The sequence below is a fragment of the Otolemur garnettii genome, unplaced genomic scaffold (genome assembly GCF_000181295.1).
Source record: "Otolemur garnettii isolate 467f Iridium unplaced genomic scaffold, OtoGar3 scaffold00006, whole genome shotgun sequence".
Taxonomy (NCBI): domain Eukaryota; kingdom Metazoa; phylum Chordata; class Mammalia; order Primates; family Galagidae; genus Otolemur; species Otolemur garnettii.
The window spans coordinates 30,386,673-30,400,671 of NW_003852401.1; the positions used below are offsets into that span (position 1 = coordinate 30,386,673).

At 40.6% G+C, this 13,999-nt stretch overlaps 1 protein-coding gene across 1 annotated transcript; it reads right to left on the bottom strand.

Annotated features, from left to right (window-relative positions):
• Positions 1–636: 636 nt before the first annotated feature.
• ZFAND5 (zinc finger AN1-type containing 5) lies at positions 637–13,029 on the bottom strand. The gene is made up of 6 exons (XM_012813716.2): positions 12,555–13,029; positions 8,274–8,431; positions 7,774–7,885; positions 7,077–7,180; positions 3,801–3,926; positions 637–2,285 (listed from the first exon to the last, which is right to left on the bottom strand). Exons 2-6 carry the CDS (start codon positions 8,422–8,424, stop codon positions 2,137–2,139), a joined length of 642 nt encoding a protein of 213 aa, XP_012669170.1. The 5' UTR covers positions 8,425–8,431; positions 12,555–13,029; the 3' UTR covers positions 637–2,136.
• Between the last annotated feature and the right edge of the window lie 970 nt (positions 13,030–13,999).

Here is a 13,999-nt window from a genome sequence, read left to right on the forward strand (position 1 = left end):
GAAACCTCAAAAAACCTTCATACTTAGGGAAATCGTACTCTTATCTCAGCATAGGGACTTTGACACAAAAGTAGCAGCATGCAATCTGTAGCATAAATGTAAATTAAAGTATTTCTGTCCCAAACTCCATTCCTGAGAAGCAATGGTTCAACTCTTGGCTTCAGTTACCAAGTAGGCAAAGTATGCCTGTAACTGTTTATTCCTCTTGCTCTGTCTGGCATGACACATAGAAAGATGAAATCCATGGGTCCATCTCTACCTTAGGATCAAATGCAAAACAGAAATCAAACATGACTGTTTTTGTATAATAGATCTTGTCTCCATTCATCTTCAGAATTTATCATAAAATGTCATTTTTAAAGCAAAACATGCAAAAAGGAGAAGGAAACTTAATTATGACCTTTCTGCTGAGTATTAAGATTGTTTTGATCCTTAAGGTGCCTATTCTTCAAAAATAAACTGCCTCTCATGTACCACACTTGAAAATGTTTCAAATGACTCAGTTCTCACTTGATCAAGTTCAGGGATAGCAAAGGAAAACAAAACTACAATGTAGCCATGCAAAGTCTAACATTTTCTAATTTTCCCTTTTTAGTATTCTAACTATGGCTTAAAAACCCAATGAAGAAGTGGAAGTTTCCCTCTGTACATGGCTTTTATTATTTACATAATACAATATAGCGTCAATGCTGAAGAGCATGATTATGTGCAATACATAAATATGAACTATCTGTACACATCTGCAGATCTAACTCAGAACTAAAGTACATAAAATTGAAAGCAAAATTGAATGCTTTAAGAAAAGTAAAAACTAGGACTAAACACTGCAATAAATCAGTAGTGCCTTGTGTACATACTTAACTATTTACAGATGAAAACAGGCATTACCACAACACTAATCTAACTATACTCATTTATATATAAAAAACACAAGTTTCATACATCACAAAAAAACCTTCCATTATAACACAGAAGTGATATTACCAGACAAGCATCAGTGAAGTATACTGCCTTTTCTAGTTGTTATTGTACAATGCTGTAGATAATGCAGCCCATGCAATACACCCAAGAACACTAGAGTCCTACACCCAAGTACAATTAATATGATAAAGCAGCCCTCTGCGAGTGGTGTTGGAAACCACTAAGAAGTCTACTGCAGCCATGTTGGTTATGATTTTCCATGCAGAAGGGTACAGTTACATTAAGAACTGAAGTCTTTAAAAAGCTTTAAACATTCTTTCTTGAACCAAAACATTCAACAAAAGATGCACATGAAAAATTAACTGTTCAGATACCTTTGCAACTTAAAATTCAGATGCATGTTATTCAATAGAGCTGCTGTATGTGAAAACCAAACGTAGTATGAATTTCTTCTTGTAAACAAATTCTAGTGCAGTTCTGTGCTACACGTTTTTAGCAATGAGTAATGCAGGTATCTTCTGGTGCAGGTCAGCACAGTAAGCTTCAAAGATTATCTCAAAACCCTGCTGTTGCTTGATGGTTTTACTTATAACCAGTTGCAATGTTTACCTTTCACTGAATGTCTTAATTGACAGTATTTAGAAGACCAAATTAACCAGGCTGATATGGCACCAAACAATGGTTTCGCTGAAAGGTACGTAGGTCTGATCATCTTTATAGCTTTCTTCCTGCTTCCAAAGAACATGTGGAAATTAATATGGTGAAGTTTAACTACATATGGTAGAAGTAGACTGCCAGTCCTTTTCTGGTGTACCATTTTTTAAAAAAAGTACAGGCACATAACACTAGCCAAAGATTATACCTCAATTACATTCCCAAAAGGCAGATATGCTGCAAACATGCAGAGATTTCGTTTATCCTGTTTGGCACATGGAAACTAAATTTTGTCCCTATTATCAGTGTGTTTTACTTTGCTGTGTAGATTTTCATCCAATTTTATTCAGGGGAGGGCATATACATTTTGTAGGGCTGTATCTATCCAATTCTGCCTGTAACAAACACCCAAACACCCTAAAATATCAATTATAAGACAGACAAGTGTAAAGTAAAACTCTGGAGAACATCAAAGGAAAATGGCCATGCATCTGCTCTTTAATGTTTTCCTACGATATATTAAAATAAAAACAAAGTTTCAGTCTCTTCACAAGTAGTTATTTATATTCTCTGAATTTTTTCAGCCACAACAACTGGATTTTCTTTTCTGATTTTTGCTGCAGCTTCTGCTTTGTAATCATATGGACAGTTGTGCTTGTCAGAGTAACGATGAAGTCCACAAAACAAATTTCCACACCGGCAGTCAAACCCTGTGTAAGTAAGAGGAAGAAGTTACTTTGGAAGGTGAGGCAAATAAAAGTCTTCATCAATATAGAAAGGAGTCAGATTGTTTTGTAACACAATAGATAGTCAACTCTTAATAAGAGTATCACTTTAAATGAAAAAGCTTTTGACCTCCTCCTTTGACACGGTGAGAAATTCAAATAACTATGCTTAGTTGCTCCTTCCAAGGGCAACAGAACTGCGGGGAGGGAAAAGTGCTTGGCAAGCAAAACCACATTGCAGAAAATGAGCTATCTTCCAGCTAATTCTTTCAGGTGCTCTTCTTTCAGCAATTCTAGTAGAGATGTGCATTAGATAAGCTAGAATTTGCAGACTTAAGTCAGGCTGAGCTAAATGCAAAATGCAGACTTGTCATTTGTTACTGGATGTTTCTTCAAGTGAAAACTAGGGAAGGAACCATTAATTTCTGAGATTTCAAGGAACAAAGTGAAAAGCACCTAGAACATTTTATGTTTAGTTCAAAGTAGGTGCTTAGTATTTTTTTTTCTTTTGAGACAGAGTCTCTCACTATGTCACCCTCAGTAGAGTGCTGTGATGACACAGCTCACAGCAACCTCAAACTCTTGGGCTTAAGCAATTCTCATTCTCTTGCCTCAGCCTTTCAAGTAGCTGGGACTACAGGTGCCTGGCACAATGCCCAGCTATTTTTTTTTTTGTAGTTGTCAGTTATTTAGCTGGTCTGGCCGGGTTAAAACCCACCAGCCCCAGTGTTTGTGGCACTACTGAGCAATGGGCCCTGAGCCAAGGGCTTACTATTATTAATTCAGCTATATTTCCCCTAGGTATACAAAGAAAATCAAAAAGAAAGGATGTTTTTTTTTTTTTTTTGAGATAAAGTCTCACTTTATTGCCCTCAGTGAGTGCTATGGTGTCACAGGTCACAGCAACCTCAAACTCTTGGGCTTAAGCAATTCCCTTGCCTCAGCTTCCCAAGTAGCTGGGACTACAGGCGCCTACCACAATGCCCAGCTGTTTTTCTGTTGCAATTGTCATTGAGTTGGCATGGGCCAAGTTCAAACCTACCGGCCTCAGTGCGTATGGCTGGTGCTGTAATCACTGTGCTACAGGCACTGAGCCAAAAAAAGATGAATTTTTAATCTAACAAAAAAATTAATTTAGAGGCTCGGCACCTGTAGCACAGTGGTTACAGTGCTAGCCACATTCATGGAAGTTGACGGGTTGGAACCGGCCCAGGCCAGCTAATCAACGATGAGCTCCAACAAAAAATAGCTGGCGTTGTGGTGGATGCCTGTAGTCTCAGCTACTTGGGAGGCTGAGACAAAAGAATGGCCCGATCCCAAGAGTTTGAGGTTGCTGTGAGGTGTGATGCCACAGCACTCTACCCAGGGTGGCATAGTGAGACTGTCTCAAAAACAAAACAAAAGAACAAACAAAAAATTCAGAGGCCCTTAATAAAGGGGTTTTCATTCCTTTTAACTGTGGCCAGTAAAATATGCATTGTTTTACGTATTCTGTCATACCTGTAAGACCAACTTTCTTTCTACACATGAAGCATCTGTTCTTCTTTGGTTTGGGCAATTCAGGAGCTTTTTCTTCATTCTGAGAAGTACTTGGCTGAGAAACTGATGGACTGGGTTGAGTGACAACTAAAAAATAAGGATAAAAATGAGATTAATCAAGAGTTCACTGGCTAAGTTATCTAAAGTCAAAAGATGATTCTTAGTGAGAATGTTCAAGAAGCCTTTCATAATAATAAATATAAATTATTATATAATAGAGTTTTCCCTTTTTAGTTCTGAACTTCTTCAAACCTGAGAATTTTTCTGCCAATTACGATATTACTATTTGGTCCTCTAAATTTTATGCAATGATCAATTCACTAAAGAAATTCCTTTAAACTCACACTTAAGATGAATTACTGAAGAACAAAATCCTGATACTATGTTTCAAACAGTTGGGAGATATTGATCATATGTTCCATTTTCTGTATTGCCATTTTCTACATGCTAACTCAATTAGGGCAGTTCAAATTCTACTTCTCAGTTAATAAAGTGGACATTTCCAAGGCACTTGGCTACAGAAGTCATTTTGCTTTTGTACTTAATAGAAAAAAGAGATCCTAAAGATATTACTGACAAATAAAACCAAAGCCATCAATCCCTAAATCAACTTCAGATTAAAAAATTCCAAAATAAGCCTGGGTGTGGTGGCTCACGCCTCTAATCCTAGCACTCTGGGAGGCTGAGGTAGCTGGATGACCTGAGCTCTTGCATTTCAGACAGGCTTACCCAGAGGAGACCTTGTCTCTAAAAACAGCTGGGCATGGGTGGGGTTCAGTGAGGGTGATCCGCCCCGGTCAAACTGCAACAAAATACAGCCTGGTGTTGTGGCAAGAGCCTGCAGTCCCACCTACTTGGGAGGCTGATGCAGGAGAATTGCCTAAGCCCAGGAGTTTGAGGTTGCTGTGAGCTGTGATACCACAGCACTCTACCGAGGGCGACAAAGTAAGACTCCAGTCTCTAAAAAACAAACAAACAAATAAGAAAAAATAAAAAACAAAACGAAAAAACCCAAAACTGGATATTGTGGCGGGAGCCTATCGTCTCAGCTACTTGGGAGGCTAAGGCAAAAGAACTGCTTGAGTCTGCGAATCTGAGGATGCTGTGAGCTACTGATACCAGGGCACTCTACCAAGGGTGATAAAGTATAAGACTATCTCAAAAAACAAACAAATAAAATCCAAAATAATTATTGCGGCACTTTCATTAAGTGTATTATGTATACATTCTCATAGGTAGAAAGATTTTTTTTTTAACTTTCTTTTTAAAGATTAACAAATAGTCTGTAGGAAGTATTTCTGGGGTTTTGACTTTAGACTGTTAAGGATTCTATCAACAGAGTAAATTAATTTTTGTAGGGTAGCTCGGTTTTATTTATGTCCACAAAGCAGGATAAATTCTTGAAAGTACTTTTTACTTTGTGACATTTATCTAAAATGGGAACCAATGGGGCAGTGCCTGTGGCTCAAAGAAGTAGGGCACTGGCCCCATATACCAAAGGTGGCAGGTTCAAACCTGGCCCCAGCCAAAAACTAAAACAAACAAACAAACAAACAAAAAAACCCAAAGATAAAATCTAAAAAACTCCCACCTTCTACCTAAAAAGAGCTTTCAGTTTTAGTTTGTATGACAGCAACAGAATGTCACAATGAACAAAAAATATCAGATTACTGTATTAAAGCTGACATTACAAGTGCATTAAAACAAAACACCAAAATTTACTTTTAGATATACATATAAAATGCAACACCTGAAACATTTAACTCTTAAGATTTTTAATATTAATCCAAACCCTAAGAATAGCAAATTTATGCATGCAATGCTGAAATTATTGCCTAAATGTCAGCACCTATACCATTACAATATATCCAACCTCCTGGAGTAAGCTGACTGATTTAATGATAACTTATTCTAGCACTCTGCCCAAATTTATAATTCATCTGCATTAGCTTATCAACTGGAAATTGTCTTATATTAGACAAACAGAACAAGATTCCACCTTCTACTTATTCCTAATAAGTTATTACGACCCTAATTTTTCTTGATGGTACAAGAGTAAAGAATAATCTATGGCAATAGTTGGGGGATGAAGTGAATCAACCATTTCACTGGCCATACCTAAAAAAATGAATAGCCATTGCTAAGACACAATGAAGGGGAATAAAAGAAAAATGACATAGAAAAGGCAAACAGCAACGAACCACAGAATGCCTATTAATAACAAATGCAAACTACACCTCTAACATTAGACAAGACTTTTTCCCCCCAAGGTCAGTAATTTAGTATGGAAAAAAAAAAAAAAAACCACACAGGGGTCGGTGCCTGTGGCTCAAAGGAGAAGGGCGCTGGCCCCATATACCCGAGGTAGCAGGTTCAAACCTGGCCCTGGCGAAAAACTGCAAAAAACACATACATAAAAGGCATCACAAGCATACTGATTTGGTCAAGTTTTTTTTTCCCCAGCAGAATGAAACATTTCAAAATACCAAAATATAAATAAATTCACCTGCTAAACTTAAGAATCTGACCTTAACTTTGTAAGATCGATACAATATACACATAAACTTGGGTATGGGATTATCCATAAGCAACCCTCCAAACCAGTTTGTACAACCACTGATATTTTTTTCAGAAGATATACACTGTATTATTAAAAAAAATTGGTAGAATAAACTGTACATTATATAAAATGCATAGACCTTATTCTAGGGCACAGTACAGGCAATTCAAACAAGTGAGTCTTCTGGCAACATAATGGCACTTCTAGTGTGCTGTATTATATAAGCAACAATCTCAAAGTCACCATCATTTGAATTTTAAATTCCCACAAAATGGTAGGGATCTTGTACTTTAAGTTTAACTTTTAAGCGTTCTATGTTATGTTACTTGAAAAGTTGTGTATAACATTGATGACATTAAAACTCAATAGTTACTGCTTTTGATTATGTAGTATTTCTTTATGGCCTTGAAATTTAAGTTTGTAACACATTAAGTCTCTACACAGTTTGCTGACTGAAGGGTAATGGAGGCAGGTGGGGTAGGCAGAAGGAGGGAGTAAAAAATATGGCTATTTCACCTTTCAAGATACTTTAAAGATAGATAGTTCTTTGTTTGGCCTGGTACTTTATAGCTTTTCCTCCTCTTTGGTCCTTCGATAAGAAGGAAAGAATTCTCCCCACAAACGCTTTCTCGTGCTACCAAATTCAGAACTGAACTAGTATTAAACAAAAAGCATACCTGGCTCTGACACCTCTGTTTTCGGGGTAGTTATTTTGTCCTCTCTTGAAATGCTCATTTCTGTCATTTGCTGAGTTACAGGCAAGGCAGCCACAGGCACATTTCTATTTGAGTTCAAGCAAACAGTTATTTTTAAAGATGTTAAGGGTACTTTTTGAGATGAGTACGTTTTCAATTCAGCTGTAAATTATGTATTATTTTCAACACGGTCAAATGGAGCTAAATAACGTTAAAATTTTAAAAAGGATATTATTGGATGTCCAGAGTGATTGAGAAGAAAGCAATTTGATAAACTGACTCAAGGCTGCATTATTTATATAGGTTACCATCTTCTATTATAACCAAGTAGGGCTTTTTAGCTGTGCCTGTAACTTGGTTAAGGGCAAAAGAAGTAGCTTTGCCAAAACACCTGCGTGGCACTGTAATACAGTCTGCAGTCTCTCCATAATCCCTAAACCTCAATTACAAATAAGAAAATAGCACAGCATTTCCAAACCAATATCCTTGAGGGAGTCAGGGAAAACAATAAAACATACATATTTACTCAATGACCTAGGAGTCACATATTAAAGGACACAGGAATTCCTAATTGTGTAATGCATGCAAAGCTAAGGGCCTTTAACCATCTTTATTATTGTATTGTTTTGTACAGACAATTTCCTTTGTATCATAAAAATTCTGAAATATTCAGTCTTACCTTGATTTTTCAGATGTGTTGCCAGCAGCACCTTCACAGTTGTTTAAGCTAGTGTCTGCTCTCTGTACAGATGCAGAATCTGAGGTAGGACTGTTGGAACCACTAGCTGTCCCTATTTAAAAAAAAAAAAAGTTTGTAAGGAACTAATCAATACAACAAAAATTCACTTAGTATCAAGACTTAATAAGTAACAAATACTTGCTTTTAATTAGGTTAGTGATTTAAGCACTTTCACTGTGCTGTAATTCTATACCTAAATGAGTATCCAAAAAAAAATTAAAGTCATATCCAGTAAACATAAGTATAAAACAAAATCCTCAAAATGAAAAACTGAAAATGCTTGCATATAGTCATTTCTGATGCAGTCATGTCAAAGACTTGGGTTCTTGTCAAGTCTTCTCTTTGGGATTTCAGCATTCTCAGTCTCGGACCCTACTTCTTGGTTTTATGTTTTCTGTCCACCAGTTCTTCAAATGTGTTTTTCCTCCTAAACAACTTACCCATTGGGCTCATTCTGCCACTATTCTGCTGCCTCTGAAGATGTTCTTTGTAGCAAACAGAACACATTCCATTTGTTCTAGGATTCCCATAAAAGCCACATCCTGTACTACACAGCATGGGCCCTGGGGTCTGGTTAGTCTCCTGAGCCATTTTTCTGCTATAAGCAAAACAAAACAAAACTTTAGAAATTAGCATGTCATCAAAATAAAATCCATATCAAACAATCACCAATGTACCTTTGTTATTTTTAAACAAGCCTATTTCTAAGAAAGGCCACAATTCTGTTAACCATTAAAAAGAATAAAGACTGGGTCGAAGGCACTAGGGCACGAGCCAGAACAGGCAGGTTCGAATCCAGCCTGGGGCCTGCCAAACAATGACAACTACAACCAAAAAATAGCTGGCATTGTGGTAGGCGCCTATAGTTCCGCCTACTTGGGAAGCTGAGGCAAGAAAATCATGTAAGCCCAAGAGTTTGAGGTGGCCATGAGCTATGATGCAAAAGCACTCTACTGAGGGTAACACCTTGAGATTCTGTCTCAAAAAAAAAAAAAAAAAAAAAAGAAAAGGAAAAAAAACTATTTTGTTACCTTTCTAAATGATTTTAGGACTAAACTCCATAACTAAATATTAAAATTTATTATTTTCAATCCCTAAGGCCTGTTAGATATCAGGGTTATGTTTTAATTAATTTGGAAAACTAGTGTCTTTATTTTCTGCTTTCCTGCAATATAGATCCTCTAACTGGTGTTTTTAATTAGCTGGCTAAAAACATTAAATGAAACTGGCAAATGGGAAAAAAAGCCCACGTTCACTGACTCTTGATAAATACGAGCAGTTCTTCAAACTGGCTGAATACTGGATCTAACTACAGCTTTCTTAAAATACCTTAAACATACTCGAACCCCATCAGTTATTTGAGAATTCTGCTGTGAGGCATGGCATCTATACTTTTTCAATGCTGAAATATCTTTACAAAAGACTGAAAAGAGAGCTTGTAGCTTTTTCTGCTATCCTAGCACCAAGTGAAATTCTTTATGAATTTAGGGGTCAGCTGCTTCCGAAACTCCTTTTTATGTTCTGCATTTGAGGTGTGAAAATTTATTTCAGAGTACTTTATAGTCAGTGCCTAGAAACCTGAAATCATAAATTATGAACCACAGATTTGTCAGCCAAAGGCTCTTAATTTAACAAGTGCTTGCCTTCCTCAAACCAGAAAATGAAACTTCCCAAGTTCAAATACAGTAAAATGAGACAATACATAACTTTTAGTAGTGGTTAATATTTAATGCGAGATTAGCAGAGTAAACTTTACACAGTAAACATACCATTGCTTTTCCAGTAGGCTTGTTAAAATTAGCAAAATATAGTTATACTGAGCTAAATTTAATACCCTTTCTTCTAGGTAACAGAAAATACATATTTCAGAAAAATTTTTAAACGATAATTGTGGAGAGTTTTCACATCATCTTATAAATAGGACATTTGAGTACTAGATTAAAGGGAAACTGTGTGCTTTATACTGTCAATTTTCCAACTACTGCATACTAGAATAGTCTTTGAGTTATTAAAAACAGTATTTTAACAAATACTAAATTAATGCTACCAAAAGAGAGAAAGGGGTCAACCAATTTTACCTAGCCTGATGTTGGTAATTATTCCCCCAAACAATAACTTTTCCTTTTTAGCAAAAGTCCACTAAATATTTCAAGTCAATCAAGCTTGTATAAAGAGTGACCAAAATCTACAACTTATTTCAAACAATAGTATTAATTTGGCTGACACTGTCTCTTTAAATACTAAGTGGAATTTAGCTGACTCATTTTGGAGAAGGGTATTATAAACATTTCAACATAACTTATTTAGTTTATCAATAAACTCAGCTAGATTTTTATATGTTGTGTATGAGCAAAATATGATTCAAATTATAAATTATTTATCTGTGTGCCTAACATGCACAACTTATGTGACTCTGCCCTATGCAAAAAAGTTGGGCCCTTCCTTAAAGCCAGTTGAAGAATTATGCTAATTCACGCTTTCTATACTAACCCTCATTGTCTTTAAAAGCAAACTGGTCTTTGTTTAGGATCATCAATCCACATTAATTTTAATCTCATCCGTAAAATCTGTTTTAGATAAATAAAATGGTAGAGACTCTTAAGGATTTCACCCACTTTGACATACAAAGCAGTCCATGTTACCTTGTTCAGAAAAAACATGTCTACCTCCATTTTATTATAAATAACCTTCGACTCATATACACAGAAACATCAGCACATTCGAGTCTCCTGCATGGATTCCCATCTTTAGATTTTTTTCCCCACTAGAAAGCCAGCGTTTAAATGCCATCACATGTGCACAGCTTGCTTTAATATTTCTCAGAAGCTTAGATCACATGGGAGGGCGCTTCAGCCTGTCACAAGGCTGCAATGTGACAGGCTGAGCTGGATGGAGGCTCTCACATAAAGCCTAGTCAACAGGGGCCTCTGAAATCAGCTTCTATTTTTATCTCAGAGCCTGCCAACTCCTACACAACCAAGAATTAAGGATGAAGCGTTCATATATCTAACATAACAGAAAACAAAAACGGCTGTTAGTTTTTCTTTTTCTAATGTAGGGAGGACTAGAGAACAATTTCAAATTCCATCTATAAGATGCAAGCATCATTAATCACTCATGAAGCTAAAATGGTCAGGGTTGTTCGTAAATACTGAACAAATAATCCTTACATCTTAAATCAGGTGGCAATTATCTGAGAAGTGATGGGGGTAGAGTGTCTGTGGTCACCACTGGGTACTGCCTTTTCCTCCCCCTTGTCTGTATTTTAGAAAAACAGAGTTCTCCTTTTCTATTTAGTACCTTCTAAGTAGTTAGAAACTTAACACATTTATGTTAGCACTATGAAGGAATAGCTGGTATGCATATTTTTTTTGTTTATGGCTTCCTCTAACTCCAAGATAAAAGAAAAACTTGGTGTCTAACTAATTATCCAACCCCCAAATATGAATAAAGGGCTTTTCACCTATGGAATATTCTTCCAGGTGGGCAGGGTGTTTTAAGAAGGCAGGAACGCCTACTCACCTGGGAATTGAGATCTGAGTTCTAGTCTCTAATCTGCCAATAATCAGTGACCTTGGGCAACTCCTTACTCTCCAGATCTCAGTACTTTGCCAAATGGAGTAGATTGATTTCTAAAGGCTCCTTTTCAGGGTTAATATGGGGTCGGAGATAGAATGCAGTGAAGAATAAGCCACAAATTCTTTAAATTTGGGGGCGATTATTTTAAGAAAAAATACTAGAACGATAAATTGCACTATTTTCATATACAGAGTCCTGAAAATCCTACTTTTTAAAAACTACCTTAAAAATAAGGAGCAAAATAAAATTCCTTTACATTTTACAAATTTGCAAATTACCTGAATCCCAGCCTTAAGAAAGGGGCTCTGTGACCTATATACTACTTTATTTTCTTAGGTATTTTTAGGGAACATCCAATCAATAAGGATAACTCGACCCTTTCCCCAAAACAGCTCCACAAAGTGCGTGGAAGCAAGCAAAAAATTTCACGTTCACCAGCCTAAATGCACGAAACAAAGAGGAAGGTGCTCCATTTCCTCCATGAAAGGGATCTTGGGGGACAAACGCAGCGATGTGAAGAAAACTAAAAACACAAAGACGGAGAACTCTCAGCTCCAAGTTCCAGCGGATTTGGGAACAAGTTCGAGTCCTCCTGGTCCCCCCCACCCCACTCTGTGCAAAGGCCTCATTCAGGAGAGCCCAACAGGGCCTCTTCCCAAAACCACTGAGTCATGCAGAACAGAGCTCCGCAGGCCTGGCCGGCCCCACACCCGCCGGCTCCGGACCCCGAATGGCTCTCCTGAGAAGGGACAGAGGAAGAGGGTGTAGTGGGCAGGGGGCGCGGTCGCCCTCTCGGCCTCTTTGTTTCTCCGGGTCAGGCTGTCCGCGGTGGCGCCGAGGACGGCCGGCACGAACGCGAGGCCTGGAAGCCGGCACCGCGGAGGCTGCACGCCCGGCATTGTTCCCTGACCCCGGTGCGAGAGAGGCTGCGGCGCAGGGAGCCGGTCCCGGGCCACCACGACAGGATGACGCCTCCGTCTTTGTGCTTCCTAAGCCGCCGGGCGTGCTCCCCTCCCCCGGACGCCGCCATCTGCGGCCTGCTCTGGCTTCACCGGCCGCCCGCGGCGTCCTGGTCCCTTTTCCCCCCGCCCCCGGCCCGGCACGAGAAGCAGGGAACCCGCCCCCGGCCCCGCACCACTCACCCTGCGGGGACCCAAATGCAGGAGCCGGGCTCGCACGCGACGTCGGCGCGGTGGGGCCGGGCCCAGGGGAAGGGCGAACCGGACGCCCTGGAGCCGCCGCGGGCCGGGAGCGAGTCGAAGTCGCAAGTGGAGAAGGCGACGCCGCCGCGGGGTCTTCCTTTGTTCCTGAAGCAGCGCCGAGCGCAGCCGGGACACGCCGGAGCTCGGGAAGTGGGAGGAGGGAGGCGGGGGGGGGCAGGAGGAGGCGGAGGGAGGACCGCAGGCCGCGGCGGCTAACGCTGCTCGAAGCAGTCGCCCGCCGTCGCCTCACGCCTTCAGAGGCGGCAGGAAGGGCCGACTAGGGGACTGAGAGGGCGCGCAGCTAGGCCTCAGCGCCGTGAAGGCCCACTGATGGCGCCGTCCGTCGCTTCTACCACTGCCAGGGAAGGTGAGTGGCTCCCGGGAGCGGACGAGCCGGTACCCGAGATGCAGACAGCTCTGCGACCCGGCCGACTGACGCGCTCCGCCCGGCGCTCAGGCGGTGAGAGAAAAGGGGGAGGGGGTGGGGCCTGTGCGTCAGCGAAAACCCCGACGGCGGCGGCGGGGAGCGCAGTGACGTAGCAGCCCGAGGCTCCGCCCCGGCGCCCAGTCACTGGGCTCGGGAGGCGGGGCCGAGCCTGGCCGCGTTGCAGTGGAGCGGAGCCGAGTCACTGGCCGGGCGGCATGCCCCTGGGTGGAGCTGGAAAGAGCGAGTCCTGAGGAGGATATGTTTCTATTTTTAACCCAATTGTTCGCCCTCAGCCTCCCTACTTCAGATTTTCTCACTCTAGCCCGTTTTTTGCTGTCTGAGTTCTCACGCTTTTGTCTCCAGCCGTGGGCAGACATTACCCTCCCCATTCCCCAAATAAATTTTTGTTTTTTTTAAAGGATTCGCCTCCAGAAAGGTTAATGGTTTCTGGGTCTTCTTTCTGTTTTGTGCAACCTCTTCAGTCTCCACCCTCCCCTTTTCACTTCCACAGTCCAGCCCGGGCATTGCCCGGACGACGCGGGGAAGGGAAGGAGCGGGGCTGGCGGCGCTCGCTAGCCCAAGGTCACGGGTGGTTGTGCAGACTCAGGAAACCTTAGGTGGACCGGCTGCCAGTCCTCGGCCTGGCGTCACTGTTCTGTACAAACTGTTTTGGCCAGCCTGTAAAATCCCTGGAAATTGACTATTCCAGCAAAGCGTCGTGAACTGGGAAAGCACCAAATGTTCTACCCGAGAAGTGCGGTGAAGAGACAAACAAGCTAGACCTGAGGCCGAGATCAGAAAGGAGATGAAGCAGAAGAGGAGACACGCGAAGGAAGTTCAAGGAAGGGAGGTATTAGGCAATTCTGAAAGGAGGCCCAGGCTAAGCTAGTGGGAAAGGGACAGTTACCTCCAAACACTGAGAACTCAACAAAGCACAGACAACCCTATTTTCAACTGA

Coding starts and splice junctions, on each gene's coding strand:
- ZFAND5 (XM_012813716.2), bottom strand. CDS start 8,424: ATGGCTCAGGAGACTAACCAGACCCCAGGGCCCATGCTGTGTAGTACA. Junction 7,181..7,773: donor AACACATCTGAAAAATCAAG/GTAAGACTGAAT, acceptor GAACTCAAATAG/AAATGTGCCTGTGGCTGCCT. Junction 2,286..3,800: donor AAAGAAAGTTGGTCTTACAG/GTATGACAGAAT, acceptor TTACTTACACAG/GGTTTGACTGCCGGTGTGGA.